Consider the following 26,173-nt stretch of genomic DNA (forward strand, 5'->3'; position numbering starts at 1 on the left):
CCCCAACAGTAGGGTAACATATGATGTAAAGTGCACTGAGCTCCAAAAAGAGAGCTACATTCTCACCAATCCATCAGCCTCCCTCCACTTCCTCCACTCCCCTCTCCCTATACAACAGTCACAGATCCTGACACGGCGCTACTGAATTTGTGCTCAGGTGAAATCTCAAAATGTATTGTTACATGCTCCACAACTATTAAGAGCAGGATTTTATTCAACAGCAAAAAATCTCTCTTTATTTGCTTTATGTGGTCGTGCCATACATACCCAAAGGTTTCGCAGTCTGTGTATCTCATCAGTATTCAGCACTTAAGCACAACACTCAACAGAGAAGCAGTAAATATTTAATAAACCCTCAGCCTTACAATATTTCATCAACAAAAATGTTCAAAGAAACATAAAATTAACTCCAGTGTTTCTTATCAGAGTAAAAAGGCAATCAATTTCCTTGATAATCTGGAAGCCTTCAAAAGACCATGGTCCAAGCTAGCTTTCCGTGGTTAGACTCCTGTTAGACTGCTGTTACACCCTCAGACTTGGCTTCAGGGTATCTCTAACAACCAGCAGCACTAGGAAAAATTATTTGTAGTCAGAGCTGGTATATCATGTATCTGGCTGCTTCCAACACCTAAAAACTTACACTAAGATCCGAGACAGAGCTACTTAGTACTCCACCACAGATCAGCTGCGAGAGAGGCCCAAGTATTCAAGAAAACAGTAGAAAACAAGATGAAAATTAAGATGAACAGAAGCATATGCCCCATTGTCTGGCTCCTACACAAGAACAGCCAGCAGCTGATTCACAAGCTGTGCTAAACCTGAACGGTGCTGTGCTAAACCTGAAAGGCTCCCTGGAGGACCCAGCTGTAGTAACTGCCTTCAGAGTGCCCTGAAATTGGAATAACGGACTGACCAATTGTTCCCAAAACATGACATTTTTGCCTCCATTAGCAGAGGGCAACCTGTCCACACATGCATGAGAGACCACAGCAAACTGTGCCATATCCCACCCCTCGTGTAAAAAAGCTTCAGCTGCAGCTCAGCAAGCCCACAGTGGACTGGAGCAACTAGGTCTGTCAGACAGGAAAAGGGAGAAGTTCATAGGGAGGTCTTCAATTTTATTTTATTTTTTTTTCTTTTAATCCAGGACCAGCATCTAAACCCAAAATAAAAGGGAAAAAGAAAGAGCTAGCAGAATTAGCTAGTAGGGTTTTCTGTTTATTTTGTGAGGGTATTTTTTTGTTTGTTTTTTAAATACCTAAATACCGGAGTACTGCTTCTAAAGGCTTTCGAACCACTTGCTTTAATAGCAATGGGTTTTCTGATGCCTCTGGTAAACGTGCTGTGCCTGTAAAACAAACAAAAAGAATTAGAGGGCAACGACACTTAGATATTGTAGTAGAACTAAGTGAATAACTCAAGTGTTCAGAAAGAGCTTTCCAATCAAAAAGGGCATTTACAGGTTGCATGCATGTCTTGGCAACAGGACGCAAATGCAGGAGAATGCTAAAGGTACTAGCAAACAAGAATATTTTAAAACAAATAACTCATGAATTTTCACAGTATTTGTCTAGCCTGTCATCAGTTAGAACACTCTACAAGTAAAGCCAGGTTTTGTGGGAGCGCTAACTGAGAGCAAAAGAACACCAGGAAGCTGCAGCTCAAACTTAAATACGTAAAGGAATCTCAAAGGGCTCCTTTGCCCTTTGCAAGTAGGTGCCAGCTGCATCACCACTCACATTCTGCTTTGATTGCTGCGCTGTTAATAGGCAGATAGGGATGTCTTGCAGCATGCCAAGGGCGTAAGATATCTCGACATAAACGTCTGGCAATTCTTGTCAGTTTTGTTGTATGGAGATAAAAAGCTTGTCGTGTCTTCATAGCAAACTTGGGGCTCCCACTGTTTCGTACTGGCACACCATGAGGACTCTAAAAATAAAGAAAAATAAATATAATTTTTAAGAGCATGGCCTTAAAGAAGAGAAACTGTATAAAATCACTTTCAACTACTGATACACAGACATACGAACAGCAACAGTACTATAGAAAAAAATATTTTCAACACAGCTATTTACCATTTCCCAAGTCTTATCCATCAACACTTGCAATTTTCTTCCAAAATGCTTTCAGGATAAAACAAAGGTAAACATTTTCTCTTCACAGGTATGTAGTCAATTCTGTACTGTCCTCAATTTTAAAGCAAGGATTCAAAAGCCAGGCCGAAAGAAGTTGCCTGATGTTATCACGATTTAGTACTTAACAGGGTCAACGGCAAGACTCACAGACTTTGGGTGCTTCAAGTTGCTCTGGATATATAATGCAAACTCCTTATAACAAATCATTTGTAGGAGGGAGAACAACACCAGAAAGCAGCTGTATGGCCAATTTACATCACAAACTCACCTCCCAAAGCAAACTTACAGCATGCAGGAACTTTTTTGTCTCAAAGCTGCAGAAATTTGTTAAATTCTTACTCTGAACTCAATTTACAGAGCAGGCAAGTACTCACTACATGTAATAAAGAATAATACAGAAAGACATTTATCTAGTACAGAGAGCAAAAGCAGTATCTTTTTTAATAAAAGCAACAAAGCAAACCAATCAAATGGTGAAAGTAGTATCTTGTTATCTCAAACCTGCCTATGGGCAGAAAATAAGAGGAAATTTCAGCTTGGGAAGAACAAGGATTTCCCCTCTCAGACTGTTTGCATACTTTTTAACTAACAAACGAGCTATAGGGCTGATAAAACCTGACAGCTATCTCAGCAATTAAGCAGCTTCAGAGGGTAAACAGAATGCTGGAAAGGACAGAGGCTAAAGGAAAGAAACAGAAAAGGAAGGCAGCAATAGGAAAGACTAGGAGAGGGGAAAGAAATAATCTAAAACCAAAGTGCACTGTGTACTATCCTTCTATCCATAGCTGCTGTTGTGATGCAGCCAGTCTTTCCAGTAGCCCAACATACAATGCTTCAAGACTAAACTTTCTCTAAATTCAGAAAAATTCTGAGATTTTTTTTAATAAATACACTACAAAAAAATGAAGCTCACAAAATGCTTAATCAAAGACTAAAAAAAAAAAAGAGGGTTAACTGAAAAAAATAGGAAGAAGAGGAATAACAAGATAAGGGATCTCTAAAAAGCTACTAGCTAATTGGGATATCTAATTTTGAGTGCGCCTTAGGAAAGGGAACAGCTTTCAGGAAATAATGAATTCCTTTATGGAAAATTAGTCCTCTTCCTCCTGCAGCAAAAATCATGGAAAGAGAATATCAGAAACATTGGCTGGCATTCCAATTTTTTTCCATGAAGTTCCTGAAGTTATCCCATGCATTTGATGGCTAGTTTGCTAAACAAATAATGTGGGTTTTTTCTTTCCGTGGGGGCGGTACTTGGCAACAAATTGCATATAGCTGAAGTCAACATGCCAACTTTTGCAAGTGATAAAAAAAATCAAACTCAAGAACAACAATGGAGGTTGAAGGCATTCTTTTTCTTAAATATTTAAGAACAGTGAAGAATTGATTACAAATTACATCATCTAACTTTCCAGACAAGATCACCAAGCAGCCTTTTTTTGCTAATACCTACCAAATTATTGCGGTTTGGTCCTGGTCTCTCTCCATCTAACCGTGTTGGCATTTTCAAGCCACCGTATTTCTTCCAGTACGTCCAACAGGATGCACAGAGGCGACACTGCATGTTAGGGGGACCCCAAGAATACCACTGGTAAGACTGTGTGGCTAGAGATAACAAAGGTGGAAATTATATATATCCTTAAACAGGATCACTTTTCAGAGCTTATTTTCTTTAGAACCATCATAAAAGAATACCCACACAAAGACAGTGCAAATCTCAAACAGACCTTAAAAACCTGCTGATGGCCTTATTGCCATCACCACTGTTACATGTACTTGTTATTTCAGTGAAATCAATTACATACATTAAAACCCTTTTCAAATATGAACAGAAAAAACGCGTACTAGGATGGGAAAACATCCTGCCAACAAAACTGAAAGCTCTTGTTTTGCAAGACTGATAGACAATTTCTACAGAGAAGGATAGAAGATTCTCTCCAAGAACTCCCTAATACATTAATTTAACAATGGAAGAATGAAAGGTAAGTCCGTGACTTGACTTCTCATGCAGTCTTACATTCCAGCATCTCTAAAGGCTCCCCATAAAGGAGGGCAAGCATTAGTGTATTAGTACCAGACAGCAGACCAAATACACTGATATCCCATATTTTGGAATCTACTCAAAAATAATGAAAAAATTGTCAAGTTCACAGCTTGGTGATTAAAATCTTTGCTCAACAGTAAATGTCCTATATAATTGTAGGTAGCTAACTCCCCCTTAGGTACTTCACAATTGTATTTATGCTAAATCAGTAACTCCAAAACCACTTTTGCTGAAATGTTGCTTATCAAATTCTGTCCCCCCACCATTTCAAAGCCTTCTCCCCCCTGCTCCCTCCTCCCAAGCACAGCTTTTACTTTACTGCTTGTAATACAGCACTCGCTCTCTATGCACAAGTGCTATGTTCACATGTCACTTACTATAACAGCTTTCACAGGCCCGTCCTGCTCCCGTGTTCTGTGCCTGTACTCCAGTACCATTTACCACTCCTGGTTTGACATTATTTACATTGATCTGGTTGGGGTTTGGCTTGTTACTTAAAACACAAAGCAAAAAGGAGGACAAACATTAATCAAGGCATGCAATTTCCTAGGAGACTTAACAACATGGCCCAAAATATTTGAAATTGAAGACCGAAATTTTGTTCATCGTGTGGCTTTCAGAACAAGGAGCTGTACTTACCAGCAATCTACCTTTCATGAATACACTCTCCAACGTCCACATTATATTAGTTCAATACCATTTAAGAGACCAAAACCATTTAAAAACAACAAACCACTGAGGCAAGGCAGGTATCTTAATTACCATCCTGAACATTCTGATCAAGCTGACAAAATGATCCTATCTACAGATCTCTCCCTGTCCTCAACATGAAGGATATTTTGTGTGAATCTCCAAGAGGCAGCACGGGGGATGGAGAAGGAGAAGTAGGCAGAGAAAGACCCCTGTTTTATTCAGGGAAGGATAACCCTATACTACAGTCACATACATATTTTCACATTGTCTTACTGTAAAGGTTTGCAGTACATAGCCACAACTTGCACAAGAACAAATTACATCTCTGGACCTAACATACAGAGGTGATCAGGTATACAAGCTTTCATCAAGTCTTAATCCACGATCTGAGCTTTTCCTAGGAAACATCTAAGCTTCTGCTAAATGCAGGAAGTCCAGAAGTTTAACAGCCACAGAGCAAGAAGTCCATTGACATTTGTCATTAATACATTCTGATTTAACAACATCACCTCCACTCATCCCTACGTGCTGCTAAAGATGTTGACTCAGGAACAAAAGTTAATGGCAGAAGCTGGGAATAGAAGGACAAACAAAACCTTGGCACAAAGACCAGTACGAAGAGTACAGGCACTGCAGAGGAAGATGCCAGAGAGGGAAAAGGAGACATTCACAAAGCCCTTGGCATGGGAGGGAACAAGAAGCACAGTGAATCCATATTGCAGGGACAGGACATCTGGGGAATGGAAGAAGGTGGGACACACAAGAAGTTTCATTGAAGTAGTATACACAAAGAATTTACAAAGACACGAGGACTCCAAGCTGTTGTGAGGAGCTCAGCTTAGAGATGCAACAAAAAGCAGGCAGCCTTTGGTGCAGGCTTTTGAATAAAAGCCCAACCTCTAATGCCAGTTACGTTTCACCCATACTCTCTTACCTGAAAACTGAAGGGAGTGGGCATATTCTTTTTATTTCCAATTAATAAACTAGTAAATCCACATATTCAATTCACATAGTGGACACTGCAGATGGCAAGAGATCTGCAGACCCGGTGCAACAAAGGGACAGTTGGAAGAGGGGAGCTCAAGCCACCCTGCATTTTGTTCTGGAGTGTCACTACAGTAACCTGCTGCAGCACAACTTTTGCCGTGAGTCACTAGCAAACCCCATGTGCAAACACGACTGAGATGCTGCAAAACAAACGGCCCTCACAGATGCACAGTTATCAGACATGCCTGCTCCACGGACAGAATAAAAGACTGAAGCAAGGAAAACTAAAGGCTCCGCTCTGGGTTTTACACCTCGACATAAGGCATGTGGCTTCCCTTCCACACATCGATTTATCCTCTGAGAAGCAGCACTACAGGAGGCTGAAATCCATCAGCAGAGCGCACAAAAGGCTTTGTTTTTCGAGCAGTGTGCTGGGAAGCCCCGATGGGTGCAGTTGTAAGCAGCTGAGAACAGGACCAAGTGTTGGCATGCACGGCCAGAGCACCGGGCTCACGTGTGGAAAGGAGGCTGAGAGCCCGGCTGTTCTCCTCCCAAGAACCCTTATCAAACATGCATTTCAAACCCAAGTGAAAGCAGTGAGTGGGTGTGGGTAAAAGCCGATCCCCAAGATTAGCACGCTGTAGCTGTGACAGTAACTTCCCACTTGGGGATTTTGGAAGGCTGCAACGAAGGTAGCTGCAACAAGCACCACAAAGTGTCCTGGCCCCAAGCTGAGGTTAAGTGTCACAGTGGGCGACCATCAAATTTAGGCAGCTGTTTTCATCTGACGAGAAGCAAAAAGTCCCCAGTTGTTGGTGATTTGTTAATTAAACTTGTTTGATATCACCAAAGCCTGCTGCAGCTATTAACAAGAGAATTAGATGAATAACTGTATGAATCATTAGGCAACTGATGAAGCTGAAGTGAAAAATGCAAATAAGGTACTGAGAATATTGATGGTGTGGTAAACTATCATTTCCATTTCTTAAATCAGGAGTGGAAGCCTTTTAAATGGGTTTCAGCTGTGATGGAGCACTCAGTTATGCTATAACAGGGATTACAAAGCACAGGTTTCTGGGCTGTCATGCAGAACAGTCTCAAGTAGAGAGATGAAGATGATAAAGCACATGCAGAAAGACGACAACCATCATATACTGAAGCCACACCACAAAACAAACAAACAAAAAAACCCATAAGATATTCCTGAGCCATGCAGAACACTGAAATCCTCTCACTATATAACTAACATTTGAGCCACAGCACAATAATAAAATTTTAGTGGTTAGAAGTAACTATAAACTTAACACCACCAGTGAATGTTTCCAGATATTCAAGAAACCACAGTTGTTCTGCTGCATCTAGAACTAGTAAGAAATAAAGGCTCAGAAATAAGGAATAAGAACAACGTTTAATCCTTTCTAGGGACAATTTATGCTGTCTGCATTTAGGCATCTAATTCAAGTGTCTGGATTCCTTACCCAGGCACCAGAGTGGTGAGCTCTCATCACAGCTCTCACAATTCTAAGCACGGGTCTAATGACTGCTCGGCAATGCTTTCTGAAAATTAAAAGCTTTCTCCAACAACATGGTGAAGGTCACTGTTTTAACTAGCACAGCTACAGAGAAAGACCAGCATCACACTTGTAAGTTTTCCCTGCTACAACAGACCTCTGCACCATTAAGCAGGGAAGGAGAAAAGTCCTGCTCCTCAGGCAGAGGACAACGAAGAAACACATAAAGGAATCATCTTCAGCTTGTTAAGCAGTCTCTCCTTGTAGTGATAGAAAGCTTTGACCTAATCCTCCAATTTTCCTGTTGGCTTAAAAAAGAGGCAGAGGAAAACATTCCCCTACTTATGATGTTTGTGAGGCAGCATTCATGGGTTGTGAAAGTGCTTTGAGATTCGTGGATAAAATATTCCAAGTAGAATGTATTAATTTGCATTTACAGATGCAGTTAGAATTTACATTTTATATCAATATATTTTAGAGACTGGGGACTGTATTGGGCAATTCGTTCTTCCCTTGCTGTTCTTACCACTTCTGATATCATCTAGATCAAAGCAAAAGAGAGAAAAGCCACACAAAACTGCGTGTCTCAGCCTTCACGATTTGCAGATGTCCTAATCCCAAAAAGCAGCAGCTACACAACCAGACTGTCATTGAATAGAAGCAAGTAACAGGTGCACATGATGCCCCTAAGATGAGTAAAAACAGAATATGAGTTCCAAGAAGGCTTGCATAATATGTCTGGGGACACACTAGAAGAAGAAACACTGAGACTGGAACGAGAAAGCTCTGTGAGCCCTACAGTCGCACTGGTGGATGGCAGGATGAAAGGAGTAAGAGCATTGAATTATACATTCAGGATTCCACTACTGCTTTATTTAACACAATTCCCAACTAAAACTTTCAGTATTACCTGAATGCAGAATTCAGCTTATTTTATACCTTCCCTTCACCACAGAAGCACACTGGTGTTTTTCAACCTAAGGGATGCCTTACAAACCCATGCTTAGAAACAACGGGTTCAGGCACATCGATTACACGTCTGCCCCAAAACCAGGGCTGTTCTTGGAAGGAACACAACAATTTATGTCCAACACCTAGGATGTTGCCTAAGGCCTTGAGAACCTAACAGCAATTACCTGCATTAACTCCGCATGGAGTACCTAGCCTCTCCGTGATTCAGTTCCTCATATTATAAATTTGCAGTACACTATCAGGTTAAAAAATATCAACTACAAAATTTCACTGATCGATCTTATCTTTCACTGTATAATATGCATGTAGGATGATAAACAAACCTTGAAGGTTGCTTCTGTTGCTTTTCTTACTATTTTTCCCTCCCAATGCTCTAGATTTTTCTGTTAACATCATACAAACAAATGAAATCCCTATCAGTGGAAGTAAGCCAGGGACAAAAAATAAGGTTGTTTGAATTATATCCTTCTGGGTTTCTCTTTGCAAACAATTTTACACCAGTTATTGCTAGAACATTTCACCCAATCAGCTGATATGCTTCTGCATAGGCCTCGTCACCTCCAAAAGAAATTACTTGATGTAGCCTGTCACAACTGGATCATTACGGTTCAAGCCTCAAAACAGGAATGAGCTCAGTAACACGATAAGGACTAATCAATAACATTGATATTTAGATCCTTACACTGTGTATTGCTTTTACAAGCCAAGAATATAATCTTTTTCTAGGTCACAAGGTAATGCACATGCAATATATTCTGTGTGCCAGATCCTGGACTGAAACTTATGTAGAAATTATCCAAAATCTTAGAAATACTTAACTGTTGCCACGTTTACAGGTTTTAATAGGAAAAAAAAAGCAGCAGAAGCATTCATGTAGGATTGTTAGGTACACAACTGCTACTTTTCCTGATACGTATGAAAGGATATTGAAGGAGGAGATAAATCTGACGCCCGTTTTGTCAATTAACATGCGAGTTAAGGTACAACACTCACAAAATCGGCTGTGGCTGGAAATCAATGCCAGAGACAAAAATAGCAGGCACACAGGTAGAAAGAGACTTTTCCTGATGCAGAGAGGTAAGCTGCTGATTTGATTACATTCGCTAGATAGCAACAAGAATTATCTTGCTGAGATACAGGGTGGAGGGATAAGATACCACTCCAGACAGTCATTATCAAGTGAGCACTGTAACCTTTCAAATACAAAGCCCTACCTACACACATCATAATCCAAGAGCAGCAGGAAGACTACCGGGCTTTGTCATCTGCAATATCCTTTTGCATTTGCAGTCTAAATTATGCTAGCTTTTCCTTTACAGGCTTATCACATTTTGAATTCATGTTTAATTTGGTGTCCAGAGTCCCCCTGCACAGTAACACCCTCCATAAAAGGCAATACTGTTGAAAAATGACAAGAAATCTATTTGGCTTCACACTGAATCTTACATCTAATTTTTGGTAAATTCACGTGAGATATATTGACACATTTCAGTTAAAAGACTGGCAAAAAAGAAACCAAGGATCCTGGATTTTCACAAGAAGTTAGAGACCATCTTGCAAGCTGAACACGTAAGACTTCATTTTGCCTTAATTAACAGGAATACATAGTAGACCTTCCTAAACATTTGAAAATAAATAACACAAGAGTAAAGGAGTTATTAAGGTCACACATGGGAACGTGTCTGGGAATTAAAGATGAAAAGAGGTAAGGCAGGAGAGATTTGAGTTCCACATTGTAACAGCTGTTGACTGGGTTAAGCAGAGGGAACACAAGTGAAGAAGCACAGTTTACTAACCATATATATATATATGGATATATATAATGTGACAATGTGACATTAGGAAACAACTATGCATTCGTTCTCCACTGATGACAATTAAAAAAAAAATTACTATTAAACAGTTAATTAGCTATTCTTTTATGCATGACCATAGTGACCTGCTACCAAGTCCCCACTCACTTTCTGTATAAAAATAAAAATCAGAAGATAAGTAATGATTGCTTCAGGGTGGCAACGCTATACAGTACGAAGGAAACGAGCAACGTGACAGCACAGCATCCTAACCAGGAACGCCCTCAGCTACCCGTGGAGGAAATACCCTGTGCTCCAGAAGCAGCAGGTCAGCCTGTGGGAACAGCTTTGTCTTTTGTACGCTCATAAGCAGCAGCAGAGGCATACTGGGAGGAGTGCTGCTTTGTTCCAGGCAGCTCTGAAATACAACAGCAATCGTGTTGTCTTCCACAGGACTCCAACTTGTTTATTAGCATCTGGGTGCTTAGCATTAACTCAGCTAAAATAAAAAGGAATTCAAGCCTATTTAAGCATCAGCAGAAGGCTCATTATATCGGTAACCTAATTTAGTAACTCTGTGACATTGTTTGTTCAACTATGTCTCTCATTATATAATTAAAGCTAATATATAATACTGGCAGGCCATGGAAACTGCTACACCAGACCCTCTATAATAAAATAAAAAAAAACAAAACAATACAGAAAGATACTTACTAGTTGGGTATATACACTTGTTTTAGCTTGCTTTCTGCTTCTGCTGCTTTCAATCGTTTCTTTAAAAAGAAAGAAAAACAACAGAAAAAAGTTAGAATAAAAAGAAAATAAGGGCTATTTTACCTGGGAGTAAAGTAAGTCACCAGTGAAAACGTTAGCACTCATTAACAAACAAGTTTTTTAATTTCACTGAGCAGCTATCCTTTTCCAACAGGAAAAAAATACTCTGAAAACAATTGTGGGTAGTAAATGACTACATACACAGCACTTCGAAAGAGTTAATGAGATTACAAAACTACCATTTATACAAATTTTTTTTTATTCCCATTCATTCCAATACAAATTCATACATTGTTTGCCCCATAACCCTTTATCTTCCCCTGCAGAGAAAGATCCAACGTATCAGCCTGTACTTGTCCTCTTTGATAATATGCAACAACCGGATAATAACAAGGATAGCAAAACACCTTCTCCATCATTTTTCCCCAACAGCTGAAGCAATTCAAAGAATTTGAAGGAAGACTTTTTTTGCTGATAGTTCTCTTTTTATTTATTTTTTAACTGATTGAAAACTGACTCACACTGGAGATTTTCTTTAAAACTTAAAAAGGCTACAAGCTTAACTAAAAAACAGACACAGCAACACCCAATAGGTTTGTTAATTATGGTAGGTAATCACTTCACACTAAACATCAGCCATGGGCAAGCCATACATTTGCACTTTCTAAAGGTGAAAGGCTTTAGGTAGACAAAAACTACTGATTATGCCCCTTTCAGATAAAAGGAAATAACCCCGAGGCACAAATCTCAGGGGCCAGGTAGCAAAGAACATCAAGGGGATAAAAAGGGAGAGGTTAACTACACCAAACAGTCAGCTCCCCGTTAAAAAAAACACCACCCACCACCTTTCCCAGGAGATATTAAGGAACATCACAGGGTGTGATGTTCGATGAGAAACATGCACAAAAAGTAGCCTTTCAGAGCATGGGTACACACAATTTGTCTCTACATGGCCTTATTTTGTTAAGACCAGCCATTAACTTCCATCCACGTTTGTGGAACAGGTGGATTATGCGATCCTTCCAATGGTAGGTAGAGAAGCAATTCCCCCAGAACGGTACAGCTCCTTTCCTTTCTGAACATGGCACAAGAAGAAGACAACTAGCAGGAGCTTTACTAACTGGCCAAGAATCCCTTTTATTACTCAAACCTTCACTTTTTTTTTTAGAAAGATATTTGAAGGTTCACATTTCCTCTTTATTACATGAACTAAGTGAATTTAGGGTGAAAGAAACCTCTGGAGGCCTCTACTCCTCTCCTGCTGAAGCAGGGTCCATGCCCTTCAACATCCACGTCAGTAACAGCAGCCTGCAGACAGTAATGACGATGTTTTCCAGACAAACCAGCAATGCAGGGTTTGCTGGGGGTTTTACACATATCCTAGGCAAACAGATTAGTTTAACTTTTTTTCAAATTTATGACATTTTCTTGTGCTTTTTATTTCTATGCAGATACTTTTGCTTTAGTTATTTTCCTTGAGGAAAAAAATGCCTTGAGGCTGCTCACTTAAAAAAAATAGGACTATACACATTCTCTTTACAGGGACACTATGGACACATAAAAATAATGAAGTAAAAGCTTCCAGTATGCATGAAGCTCGCTTTGATCAGAGGGGCGGTCTTAAGCAACAGTTTTCCATTTGACAGCCTGACAGTTTCTCGCCTAAACTCTCTAGACTCCTAAAGAATTCCCTCTTACCTTTTCCAGCAAATAATAGTCAATCCATCTTAGAAATCAAAGAATGAAGGTGTCAGACAAGAGAACAAGGACTGAGAAAAACAAACAACTACTGGAAGGGATTCAGAGACTATGAGTATGCCTTCAGAAAGCTGCATCCAAAAGCAGACTTCTTGCTTCCCATGTTGGTTGCTTCTACTAAATCTGGTCTCAGACACAGACAGCTACCCCAAAGCTGTCCTTGAGAAAGCCCAAACAGACCTCATGGAGATGATACTTATCAATCCTGCAGCATTGGAGCAACCAACAATACATTCTGTATTGGCAATCAGTAAGATAATTAAATAGGTTCTCCCTCCGTATAAAGCCCAGAAATTCCACGCTGAGCATTTTCAAAACGCCTTCTGAAGTTGTTTTATCTAGGCATCAACAAGCGCTGTGCAAGTAAGTGGCTCTCCAATAGCACCAGAAAACCTTCTTTAACTTCCAGAGAAATACTATCCCAAAAAAATCCTCCTTCAGTGAGATGCATGGTCATCTTCAGGAGCTGAAGGCTGCTCCACCCTCAGCCTGGACTGGAAAACAAGCCTTCTTCTCCCGCTCTCCCCAGGAATTACAAGGAAGTCTAACATCAGGTGCTGATAAACATTTAAAATACTGCTTGATGAACCTTGTACAAGAATCGTATTTCCTTGAGGCCAAGGCAGGAAATTCAGGGAACTTGCACTGGTAGAGAACTCTTTTGTTTTGTTTTTTAAATTTCCACCAGATTTCTAGTGCAAATTGTTGGGGGGAAAATAGCTGCAGTGTTCTTGACAAAAGCTCCCAAGGGCGCTATCTAGAGACATTATGTTGTGACAGTCTTGGAAATCTACGAGCAGAAAAGCTTCATGCAAACACAAAGCATTTCCAGCAGCTGAAATATTCTGATATCCACAACGTAAAGTCATTTGCCTCGGAGGCACGGTTAATTTAGCTTGTTAAGCAACATTTTCGTAAAGTAGTGATGAATGCTAACCTCACACCAGATTTTGCACATGACTGATGACCACGGTGCAAGCTCTAAGCTAATAACTGCCACAGGTCACCTGGGCCTAGCAATACCCCCTTATCTCCTACAGCTGCCGTGAAATCAAAGCACAAGCCATATGAGATGTTTTGCCTTTATTACAGAGCAGGATACCAGGATACCAGAAGGTTCCACAATGTACTGGGGCTAAGAAGAGGTTGGTTTTGCACTAAGCATTTGTGGCCGTGAAGAATCAATAGAGCAGATTTCATGAGCTTCCTATTCCGACAGTGACTGAAAACAGAAGGTACAAAGAAAGGTGCCCGACACGTAGTCCCACACAACTTCAGCACAGTCCCTTCACAGAGAAGTGCTTTCCTAGGTCCTTTGCCAGTTATCAGTTGATTTGTGCCTGAAGCATATTTATGCTATAAATTCTTAATGTTGCTGGATGTAGTTAGGAATGTTCTCATCCACAAAAAAAAAAACCAACATCCTGAGCATTTGTAACTTCTTCTAGAAGCTTGGCCTAAATGAAATCTTTTGTCTCTGAGTTATTTATAATTGCATATCTTAAGTATATCCTCATACTTACCTCATATTTTCCCTATCTATAACAGGGAGATGTTACCAACTTTTTTTTTTTTTAATCCCACAGAGACCAAGGGATTAAAATACTTTAAAATCCTGTACATTCAAGCTGGTGCAAACACCTCTCCTTTACATAGCCTCTCCCTGGATTTAACATCTTTCATTCTAGAGTTTGAAAGAGTCTTAAAACGTGACGTATCACAGCAAAGAAACATTTGTGGGCATTTTCTAAAAAGTGAATGGCTTATAAAGAGAAAATAACAGAAGAAACAGGAATGCAAGAGATATTTCAAGGTCCGCAATGCAAGAGTTGGGTTGGTAGATGGTGCAGGGGCAGCTCAGATACCCTCTAATACTTAGCCTCTTTTGGTTCATGCTGGGGAAGAAGAATAGCCTCTAACTTGCACTTTCTGGATTTAGGGGAAAACTTTCACACTGCTTTCCTGCCCCCCAAAAAACCTCTCAGCACACACACGAGTGCTGCTGGGAGGCAGGGGGGAGGCAATTAGTCCACGATGCAGTTGGCAGAACTGCTTCCAGCTGCCTGAGCTCCTGCAACACATCTCAGCACTGGCATGCAGTACCTACAGTCTCTGTCACTTGCTTGCCAAAATTACCATAGTTCCATGTTACTGTAGGCTTACTAGGAGGTGTTTTGGGATAACATGTCCTACGTCTGTGGAAAAGCATTTCTTTTATGTTATTTCTATTCTCCTAGCACGCAGTACTTTATGAAGGCTAGTACATTAAGATGTCACACACAGCTCTTGGCTAGGTACAAAGGTTAGCTTTCCTTAATAAAGATGTTATCTAACTGCATCAAGACTTACCCAGAGCTCCACCCTTTGCACTCCCTACCTCATGTAGTCATATTTAATGGCACTTGCAATTCTCCATCTTCTCTTTCACATTTGTTTTTTTTTCAATGCTGTGCATACCTTAAAACTGATTCTGTCTCTTCCTCCTAATTCATCTTTGACATGCTGCAATTTTAAAATGGGACTTCCACGTAACAAAAAGACAACAGAGTAGAAATTTGTAATGCTTGATCTTCCTTTTGGAAGTTTCATGCTCAAGCACAAATGAAAAAGTAAAATTGAAGTCTAACTCTAAAAAACACATAAAACTAATTCAAATGATCATTTGTCAGTGCCATGCCCTGAGCAATTCTCAAGTGCATCTCAACAGCTGGAGAGTGGTATGCTTTAAAGGTTTCAGGACTTCCCCTCCTGTTACACAACACAGCAAAAGCACTTGGATTTTAAAACTAAAAACAAAAAATCATCCTGGAACACACAACTGCATAAAAACACAAATTTCATTTTGAATGAAAACATAGGCACGCCCAAACATCACGGAACTTTTAAAGAGCTTTGGAATTGCTGGGGAAAGCCACCACCAGCAGTTAGCCAGTGGATGCAATTTCAAACCTGTCCAAATCAGAAATATATGCTCTTGTGAATTGACATGTGAAATCTGACTCAAAAAAAAAAAAGATGCATTCAAACAAGATATGGGATACTGAATTTGGCCTTTCCCTCATTTTCTTCAGGACAACTCTGAAAGAACTGCTTTGGGGATCACTTTGGACATACATTCAGGACCGTGCATCGGACCATGATTTCTGTGCTGACACTGCAGGAGAATTATTCCTTCTCAAGCAAGTCTCTGCTTGTAGGGTTTGACCTCCTCTTGAAGTGACTGAACTTCTAGTTAATGCTGTTAAGTGTCGGAAGTAAGGTGGAGTTCAAGCCAAATAGAAATCACTGTGTAAGAGATCCAAGAACATGCTCCAAAAGAGGTCATTTTGCATCCATCTCACGTTATGCTACCCACAAGACAAGGAAATGCTATATTAAGTAGGAATACCAAGCATCACGCCTTCTTCTTCCCCTCCATACAAGCACAAACACTTGTGTATGCCAGCACACCTTCTGTTATTCGCGTCCAGATTGATCTGACTACTGGAATTCTTGGTTTAGGCTTGCACAGGACTCTGCACTACCCTTACTGTTCAGTTCTGAGAAAAGGCCTTTTGTGAAAGTCAGCTCAAAATTTAGCTTCCTCAAAGTCCAGAAACAGATAGATTCTTCTTCAAGATTATGACAGAGTGCTTTCTTGCTCCAAGAAAATCTCAAAGGAAATACAGAGGGAAGTAAACAGTTCCCACTAACTGGTTTTCAAAACAAGCAGTTTGCTTGTGACAAAACCTTAATTATGAACTTGTATAATTCACAAAAATAGACGGTCTAAACAGATGTTTTTAAGTGCATTCAGCGAAAGAGTCTACAAGAATGAGCAAGTTAAGTTTTTTGGTTTGTTGTGGTTTTAAGACAGTAACATACAGACTTAGAAGGTACTTTAATCATCCCCTTAAAAGAAGGACAAGCGAAAGTGAAACAACTCAGGATACACGCTTGTCATATCCTTACTTAGCATGTTTTCAGTATCTGAAGTATGAAAATGCTGTTAGCCCCAGAACCATTTTGTGGTATTAGGCTAAGGAGAGAATTCACACAGACAAAACACTGAAGAAACAGATGGAAAAAATGGTGAGAGATGCGCTTTGTCAAAGACTTGGGGCATGCCAAGTAAAAAATAAATGCAATGCACCATTATTTCAAATACAACTTCCTATGCTTTCTTTGTGGTTATATATAGATAGCTCCCCCAAGCTTTTTATAAATGTTTAATAGTATTATTTGCTTGCACAATCTGGGAATTTGAGATGAAGTCTTCAGCTCAGTTCAAACTTAATTGGTGCGATATCTCTGTTCTGCAATTTCTACCTGTTCAGCTTATGCTCATGCTCTCTCCTAAGTGCACAGCCTCTAATTGGAAGTTTTCCCCAAATCCCACTCCGTGGTACACTGCTGGGCAGCACACGTGAGGTACAACATTATCACCATTGCAGAAAACTCACTGCGTAAGAATACAGCAAAACAATATAAGAAACTGTGCGTGGGGGTGTTACTTTATTGCTGCGAGAACAAATAAAGCTTTTTATGCAACTATCCCTTCTGCAATTTTGTCTTTATAATAAAAAAGTTCATAAAAGTGGAAAGAGCAAAAGAACTTAACCACTTCCTAGGGAAAGCACCATTTCTGTAGCGGTCTCTCCTTCCACAAAATATTTGCTTTTTCTCTGTTGTCTACGACTGGAATCAGCATCTCAAGACCTTGATCTTACTGCTGCATACTACCACCCACTGTGCCCCTAACCCTCCAGAGCCCCCGGGGCTGAAAGCAAACACCCGGACCACAACGCTAACCTGTCTCCCACGGTATCCAAGAGTGGGCACCTCTGAACCTCTTGTTTCTCAGCCCCCACACTGTTACATACCTTGAGATGTGCCTAAACAGAACTTCAAAGATGCAAGTGTATCATGGATTTTCTGAGCAGGATAGCGCTGCTTTTGCCTCTAACCGTTCCTAATTCCTACTACTGCTTGCTGGTTTGACTGCACAGGGGTGATATTTCATGCAACAGTCTATTTAAGCTTCTAGTTTTCACTATCAGATAAAATAACTTTCCTTACCTTTTCTGATACCTAGCACATTGCTAGATGGATTTTTATCTTTACAAGAAGAGAGGTGAGATAAAAAATGCACAGAAGGAGAAGACTAACTGATTCATCTCAGTGCAAATACTGAGTACAGTACAGGTTGAGTACACTCAGCTCGTCTCCTAAATGGCTATAGTCACGACAGTACAGCAGCACTCACTATACATTTTTTCTCCACCACGACAGCTTCCACCACTGTCCCACCAAGCATTTCCTTATCAGAAGGAAAAATTTCCATCCAGGAATGAGCTTGGAAAATATAGGAATGAGGATGCAACTATTAATGCTGCTTATTATTATTTTAAAAAAAAAAAGGTAATACAGAACTAATTCAAAAAGTATTCTGATTTGTCCTGAGTCGCCCTCTGTAAGTTAAGCAGTATTGCAATCAGAAGATCGCACCGCAGACCTTGGTGGCCAAGTACATGCCAAATACCGGTCAATGCCCCAGGCATTGCATCTTTATCATAGGCTGTGTATCTAATGAAGCAAGTCAAGGCAGGACATTACTGTGCCTACACGTTTTGTAATACTTTAAATAGATGCCTAAACATTATACTGATAATTACCATAAAAAATACATTATTTATTTCTCCCTTTTAATTAATTTTCCTATTAAATATTGTAAATATTTTTCAGTAACCGATATTCTAAAGACATTTTGCATGCTTCTTGCATTGTGCTTTCGTTATTTAAGGTACCAAGCAACCTTTGTATTTAAACAAGTAGGAGATAAAAATTACTGTAAACACTAGTCAAAGTTGATTCTCAAGTATAATGAGTCTGGGAATTTGAGCCATCAATGCTTCCCAAACGCTCTACTTACAGCACTTCCATGGGGGAGATTCCTTGCGTCTGCAATCAAAGTCATGGACAAGCAGAGGTGGGGGATAATGATGATTGCCTGTTGTACAGCTACTGCCCACTCCCCCATAAAAAGCTAAAACTGAAATTACTGCTGACCTTGAACAGAGTTATTGGCAGAGATTAACTGTACACTCTTCCTCAAGCTACTGAATTCCAAAACAGACATTTGAAAGCTCCAAGTAAAGTAGCAGCAAACATGAAAAAAACCACAAATGACAATGCCACAAGTATTTATCTACAGAATGGCTGATGAATTTAGCGACAAGAGATTATTTGGTGCTTCAGATGATTACAGAATCCACCTATAGGAAAGGCTGAACCCCACAAAGAAGAACAAAGCAACTGCTTGGTTTCAGCGGCAAGTAAAACAGCTTCTCTTGGAATGAAAGAGGTGATTCTGACTCTTACCTGCTGAACGTATCTGTCTGTCGTTTTCCACATATAGTAATACTCTATTATGCTTGTTAAGGACTTCCATGGGAGCTAAGGACATAAAGGAAAAGCAACAGTCATTGCAGGGAGCTGGCACACAGCCTCACTGAAATTCACGGGATTCCTGTGACAGACAGCTTAAAGCAGAGTTTGCAACTACTAACCCTGCTAGCAAAAAAAAAAGTGTTTGTTATCTCCTAAGGACATTAGATGCACATGGGCCCCAGGATAAATTAAATGGCCTTTCAAAAAACAGTGCTTTCAGTGTAGAAACAGAGCACGTTACAGGTAAATCTTCATGCTGCACTGGCTCCACAGTAAACCATTCAAGAGAGGCACAACGTGGAAGGGAGCCCACTGGCTGAGACAGTCTTGCTGCTTGAGAAAAGACTCGAGCAAGAACCAGTTATCACAACTCCAGTTTTCTCCGCTCCTATGTAGCTGGCCTATAAAAATAATAAAATAATAACTACTAACAGAAATGTGCCATACCAGCTGTTCTCTGCGTGAAAAGCACAAGGCTTTCAGCAGGACCACAGAGTGTTGTGCTGCTTCCAAGTCCCTCCATCTAAAAGATTAGAGCACAGGACAGGCAACACTGACACTACTCGCTTTGTTCTGAGGACTCGAGGCGTGATACAGTGAAACTTGGCTCTCTTTACAGTGCTCCATTCAAACTGCAGGCTGAACACCTAGGGTGGAGATTCGGCCAAACTGCAGGACACTTCCCCTGAATGCCCAAGATTCCTTTTTAAAACTTTCACAGAGCCTTTTTTGAAATAACGTAAGAGTGACTAAATTTTCATTTTTCAGAAGGCTCAATACTCTTTCAAATACAAATTAATCTACAGTAGCCAGGCTGTCACAACACTTTCCTAAATCCTCTCCCAGCGGTAGTGGAGCAGACTATTTTAAATTAACATCTCTGAAGGAAAATCTATCATTGGTGATTTGAAATTCTGACTGTACAGCAGGCTGTCTTCAGTATGAGGTCTGCTTTTCCCCAATTTACTGCAAGGCACATGCTCCAGTCCAAAGCCCTCCTCTTCAAAACAAAGACAAACAACTCTGTTTAGACAAGCTGTAAACCAGCTCTGTCACTGATCAGACCCAGTCGCACCACGTGGGCCCCCATTTTACATACTTACAAAATCTTGCTGAATGTCAGTGAAATCTTTTCCGTATTTTTCTAGTGCTTCCTCGAAGAGGTTTGCCTCCGAAGCAGACCACTCCTCCATTTCATCTCTGCACAGGACTGGCCCACCTTGTGGCACAAGCGCAGAGATTGCCTTGGAAATGTCATAGACATTTTTGTGCAAAGTGTCCATCGCATGGAACTACATCGTCGTAAAAGAGAAAAACAAACATAAGGACAAGCATCCAGGGGGGAAAATGCTTAGCAATGAAACAGCAGTAACACAAACCACGCAGTGAGATTTGAGGGTGCTGTATTCTACAACCAATACGAACTTGTTCCAGTCTGAGACTCACAATAATTGTCAGTGTACAGGTCCAATATTCACTAACAATAGAGAGATTTTTGGAACATGAGCATCTGCATCTGAATAACTGCTACTTTATCTACTACCCAGCACCAACGCTGTAGCACTGCTGTTAAGAAGATGTAGGGGACAGAGCCCCACTCACCAGGACTAAGCAGCCCCGTTAGGCATCATCAACAGGTGGAGCATAAAGATAGAGGTCTGAGGGTGTGTTTTTTAATAAAGTTATCCATGCACTTTCTTTGTCCACAAAGAAAATAATCCACAAGAATTATATATAAAAACGAATATTTAAACACACACTTGTCCCAAAGGTCACAAATCCCAAAAAGGATTTAAGTCACGTATCAGAGCTGAGTAGGAAGAGTTTCTCCCACGAGCAATTATCCCTCAGAAAGCTGAGCTACGACTGTCTGAGACTTGTGATTTACAAGGGATAAGAACACGTTGAGAGTGAGGAATTGGTATTAGTAAATGAAAGCTTGGCTTTATTTCTTGATTTCTGTAGTTTTAAATCAGGATGCCACTTGCCTCTCATCATACCAGAGTTCTCTGCACGTGCATAATCAATCTACAATGTTTTATCCTAGAATTTGTTCTACATACAATTTCACATTACTCAGTTATGAGGTGAGGCTTTGATAACAGTACTCTGGAGACTTCATAAATTTTATTCACATTTCTATAAACTCTCTCTAGTATAGAAATTTACCTTTTCCCTTTCCTCTTATCTATTCAGAATCTTCATAATTTTAGAATATTAACAACAATATCACCAGTCCTTAGGTAGACAAAAACGAAGCTCAAAGGAAAGAACTTGATCAACTGAAATTTCTTATCTGACCACAAACTTTTCCCCCCAAGACAATTTGCCCAAGGATGCCAGTGGCAGTTGGGAAGCGATAAGGAGTGGCATTCTGGCACTACAGCACTGCAGACAGGCAGATAATCGCGTGCATTCAAGACCACTACTAAGCCCAAGCAAGAGATGTGCTATGAAGCATGGTCAAAAAAATTTAATTAAAAAAATTAAAAAAAAAAATCAAGATTTAACCATGATTGATCATAAAAGGCACAACGCCAGAAAAAAAGTTACTTCATATGTAAATAAAGAATTCCTTTACAAAGACAAGATCTGGTTCACAGCAGGCCACAATTACAGTCCATCTGTCCCTCTCCTTTTGCCAACTGTTATTGCTGAGGTGAATTATTTTACATCTCTCAATAACTGAAGGTCCTCTTAAAAATCTTACCAATGTGATATCCCTAGAGGCTGCTGCAGCACTCATGTGTAAACTTGGCTGTCTGACAGAACTACTGCAATCCAGGGCTCGGGCAAATGTACCAACAGACCTGAAAGAAATTAAAATGGAGCATTAACTTTGCAGGCAAAGCAAGCATAAATATCAACACCCAACCAACACTTTTTGAGATCAGCAGACTCCGTTTCTCAGTACAAAGACTACGTGGTTTGGCGCTAGTTCCGAGCCAGAGACCAGCCTCTTCAAATGTGGTTTGTTATTAGAGACGCTTTACTGTACTTGGTTCACGTGACCAAGAGTGCTTAGGAGAGAAAACAACGAGACTTGAAGATCACAAACGGGGAGTTTTGAACCATCTTATCCCCTATCTCTCAGCACAGACCTCTGCATTAAAGTTTAACAGAAACTGATCACAAGTGAGCTTTATGAATGGCACAAAATCTTTTCCACAATGGCATGAGCAGTGCTACATTGTCCAGAGGTACGGAGACAGATGCCAAGACCAAACAGAGAAAAAAAACGCAGTAACAATCACTTTCCTAAGTCTCAAATTAAAATAGTCTTTATTTTACAACATAGTATAATGCTGTAAGTGCATATATTATATAGACCGCATAGGAGTATAGCAATTCTCAAATGCTTCCCAATGCCAGCCGCTCCTGCTCGTTAGGCCACAATTCCCATGCTCCTCATTTTATCCCTAAAGAAATTAGCTGGAGAAATCTTTAACAGGAACATTGGTTCCAGTAATTCCCTCTGCCCTCGATGCTTATCGTGGCACACAGTTGGGAATGCTCTTGCACAGTGAACTAGAGCTGAACTCCTCTGAGCAGCTACAACAACAACAAAAAAAATCCATTTTTCCCCCCACTCGGATTGCTTTCCCAGACTAGTTTGAGTGCACAGGGGGGAAAACTCTAGTGCCAAGCAGTGCATTAGAGGAGGAAAGGTAAATACTTAGGCAGGAGTCCGTCAAATAATGGAGTTTGGCCAAAAGCCAAAGCTGCTTCCCTCACCCAGGTTTTGGTGCACGCCCACAGCTCACCTCCTCCCCAGCCTCCTACCCACTCATCCCCGTCCCTGGTTCATGGATTCCCCATCTCCAGAACGTGTGTGTGTGTACCTAATTATATGCTGGATCACTTTGCTGATTCTGGGCAGAAGCAATCTTTATGCTGATCTGTTCAGCAACTCTTTGCAGCAGGCAGCCTCAAGCAGCTCTCAGCAAACCGAGCAGGCAGCAGCAAACAGCCAGAACTACTAAAAACAGCGTCACCACCAAAAGCCTGCACGAGGTGGAAACCACCATCACAAAGCAGCTCCGCAGTCACTCTAAACCAAGGCAAGTGCAAAGGCCCATCCATGGGGGCAATTCTATCCTCTGGCTTCCTTCTAGGACTTCCTAACACCAAAACTGCATGGCCGAGTGGCAAATTTAAATTAACGCTGCTGAAAAACAGCCCAGCAAATGAGCTTTTTGGTGGTGGTGGTGGTGGTATCTTGTACTTCACTTGATTAGAAGCAACTGTGAAACTGCAGGCTTGTCAAGAAGCTGGAATACCCTTCGCTGGAAACATTCCAGCTCTCCCCATCGCTCCTTCATCCGCTTGTTCCGCGCTGCTGGTGGAGATTATCCTCTCCCCACTTTCATCCATTTCCCTACGTCCACCTGATTAAGTAGAATTAATCTGTTACCCATAAATCACTTAGTTCAGCAAGTTTGAATTTACTGTTGGCACAGGTCAAGGGAAACAGCGATGTATTGTGTAAGCAGCACAGTGAAACTTCAAGAGCTTAAATTTTATGGTGATTCCTTAGTGTAGACATAACACTAAAGATTTTATGAACCTTAAAAAAAAGCCTAGAGAACAAAAAGCACATGCTTAACTAAAGACAAAAATGTACTGATAGATTCTGAACTGTCAGATTTTCTTCAATCTGGACAGCAATTAACACATTTTTCCATCTTAACCTACCTACTTTCATTCTCAGCTCCCCGTTACTGGAACTTCATGCAAGGCCCAAACACCCATACAAAGGTTTTAAAGTGCTGCAATTCAGAGTAGCTGTTTTTAAAACTTTTGGCTGAAGTTCATAATAATAGCAAGCTTTCTCTTCAAAGTACATAGAAAAAAAATCAATATTGTTGCGTATTTCTGCGTATACACGTTTGAGTTCCTAAAACACATTTCACCAGCTCCTCGATTTTCCTCAATCCTTTTTTTTTTTCTCCAGTATTTCCCTAAGCTTGTATCATTCAACATGTTGAAAACATTTACTGCCATTTCATAAACGCACCCTTGTTGCATCATTCAACAGCTCCAGTCAGAACTAGAGGGCCCCGTCCAGACAAATTCTCGTGCACAAGCTCTCATGTTACCTCCTCAGGAGACATCCCATTACCTTACCCACTACGTACACACCAATGCCACGCTCAGGAAAACTCAGAAAATTCAAGAGCAAGATAATTCAAGAGGGTAAAAACCAAGAAGCAGATGTCTGACAGCACCAGAGCCAAATCCAAGAGAGTACCTGAAATGTAGGCTTAACTCCACTTTCCAGGGCTAAAGCCCTTGGCTGCAGCAGGCTGCCCTGCAAGTCAGGGTCCGGATCTGTCACACACCATGCTCCATCAGCATGCTGTCAAGAGCAGCAAGCCAAATACTACTGACAGATTGTAACTTTACACACCCCTTTCCTACCCGTATCTAATAGCAAACTATTAGATACTACAAACACCAGAAAGTCCAACTGTCCGTCTACTCACACTACTTTACTCCCATGCTTCCACAATCTTACAAACTTACCTAAAAGACAGAGGTTGGAGAGCATTACCTTTTTTCTTTAATTTTTTAGAATTACTCAGCCACCAGTTGCTACAAGAGCCTAAATTTTGGTATAGGCTTCTGTTTGTACCAATGCGCAATACTGAAAAATTTCATGAGCATTTAAAAAACCTAACATTAATAGACAAAGATTGCCTTGGGCTTAAACAGAAGCATAAATTTCACCATCTGTACAGATTTGCAGGGTTTTACTTTATTCTGCTTACCTATTGGAATCTAGGCATTAGAAAACATCTACAGCATCAAAAATGCCTTACCAGACATCTTAGCTATAACAGCATGTTGAAATGTGACTGGGTTTGAAAAAGAAAGAAAACAGACACAGTAACGATCTGTCAAGAATTTAGTTCACTACGCCTTCTGCACACTTGCCCCATTTGAAAACCCTCACCAATTACACGACAGTTTTTACATAAAATACTTTTGATTTTATGTAAGTGATTAACTTTGAGAAAGTAAAAACTGTAAATCTGAGTTCCTGAAGTCATGCAGTTCCCAGCAAGGCACGTATGTAACATGTCCATTGCTTCAAAATGAAACACATGAATCATGCAACCAAACCAGTATTCACATTAGTAAAGCAAAAAGAACAAAAACGTGCTTGGAAAACAAGTGTTAAAATTTAATTAAAAATTTTAAAAATTTTAATTTAAAATTTACTTATTCAAAGAAGAGGTAAACTGCTCTTACCGTGCTACCACCAAGAACTGGTCTATCTGCTTGTCTACTAGCGGGTTAAAGGCTTCCCAAACTTTAGTTTCAAGTTTTGACTGATCTCTTCCATCATCCTCACCTGTTTGAAAAACAAGTTAGAAACACTCAGTATGGCTGTTTTGGAATAAAAATACTTTCCTGGTTTGGAAAATAAATTTAATAATAATGTATTAATTTAACTGACCGTCCATCTCACATATTCTGCCTAACACTTCTCAGTGAGAATTTCATTCACCCATTTGTCTGTGACAATTCCAGCCTGACAGACACAGCTACCCAGCTCATCCGAATGAGGCAATCAGGTGCAGAAGAACTGGTTTCAAAGGCCGCAAACAGCGGGAAACCAAGTACACCCTTCTCCAAGCTAGCCAGCCTCTCTTCAGCCTCCTCCCCAGCCTCTCTCTTCTTTCTCCTCTACCCTGCAGCAGTTCCAGAAAAACAAACATGCTCCTGGATGCTCCGAGCAGGCAATGAATAGCTGGTTCAATCTGCATCAGCTGCTTTCTAAGGGGTAAATCGTGGCATCAGATCCTCCTGCTTCTTTTTATTCTGACCCTACACAAACCAAAATACCATGGAAAAATACAGGAGCAATTGAGCCTTTTTTTTTTTTTTGCGCTCCTTTTCAAACATCTGGAGATTATCCTTCTCTGAATCCCCGTGTTGGCCTGCTGAGGGAAGAAAATGCCTTTCAAATTAGTTCATCCTCACTTAGGAGGCTAGCCCAGCTGCTGAATAAATACCACAGACAAATTAAACAAGAGTCCTGACCAATCTGTTTGCCTGTTCTAACATTAG

General features: G+C 40.4%; 1 protein-coding gene across 8 annotated transcripts in view; it reads right to left on the reverse strand.

Annotated features, from left to right (window-relative positions):
* The window catches only part of MTA1 (metastasis associated 1), an 81,771-nt gene that overhangs the window by 20,835 nt on the left and 34,763 nt on the right, over window positions 1-26,173 (reverse strand). For 7 of the 8 annotated variants that reach the window (XM_083847651.1, XM_083847648.1, XM_083847646.1 and 4 more), the window contains exons 7-15: window positions 25,352-25,454; window positions 21,807-21,906; window positions 20,200-20,388; window positions 19,028-19,102; window positions 10,850-10,908; window positions 4,557-4,672; window positions 3,589-3,740; window positions 1,740-1,929; window positions 1,259-1,348 (exon numbers count right to left, since the gene is read on the reverse strand). In XM_083847651.1, the coding sequence (XP_083703777.1) occupies window positions 1,259-1,348; window positions 1,740-1,929; window positions 3,589-3,740; window positions 4,557-4,672; window positions 10,850-10,908; window positions 19,028-19,102; window positions 20,200-20,388; window positions 21,807-21,906; window positions 25,352-25,454 (1,074 nt within the window). Of the gene's footprint in view, window positions 1-1,258; window positions 1,349-1,739; window positions 1,930-3,588; window positions 3,741-4,556; window positions 4,673-10,849; window positions 10,909-19,027; window positions 19,103-20,199; window positions 20,389-21,806; window positions 21,907-25,351; window positions 25,455-26,173 lie in introns of those variants that run through there. The other variant, XM_083847652.1, reaches the window with a different exon arrangement.

Source organism: Anser anser (genome assembly GCF_964211835.1).
Source record: "Anser anser genome assembly, chromosome: 8".
Lineage (NCBI taxonomy): Eukaryota > Metazoa > Chordata > Aves > Anseriformes > Anatidae > Anser > Anser anser.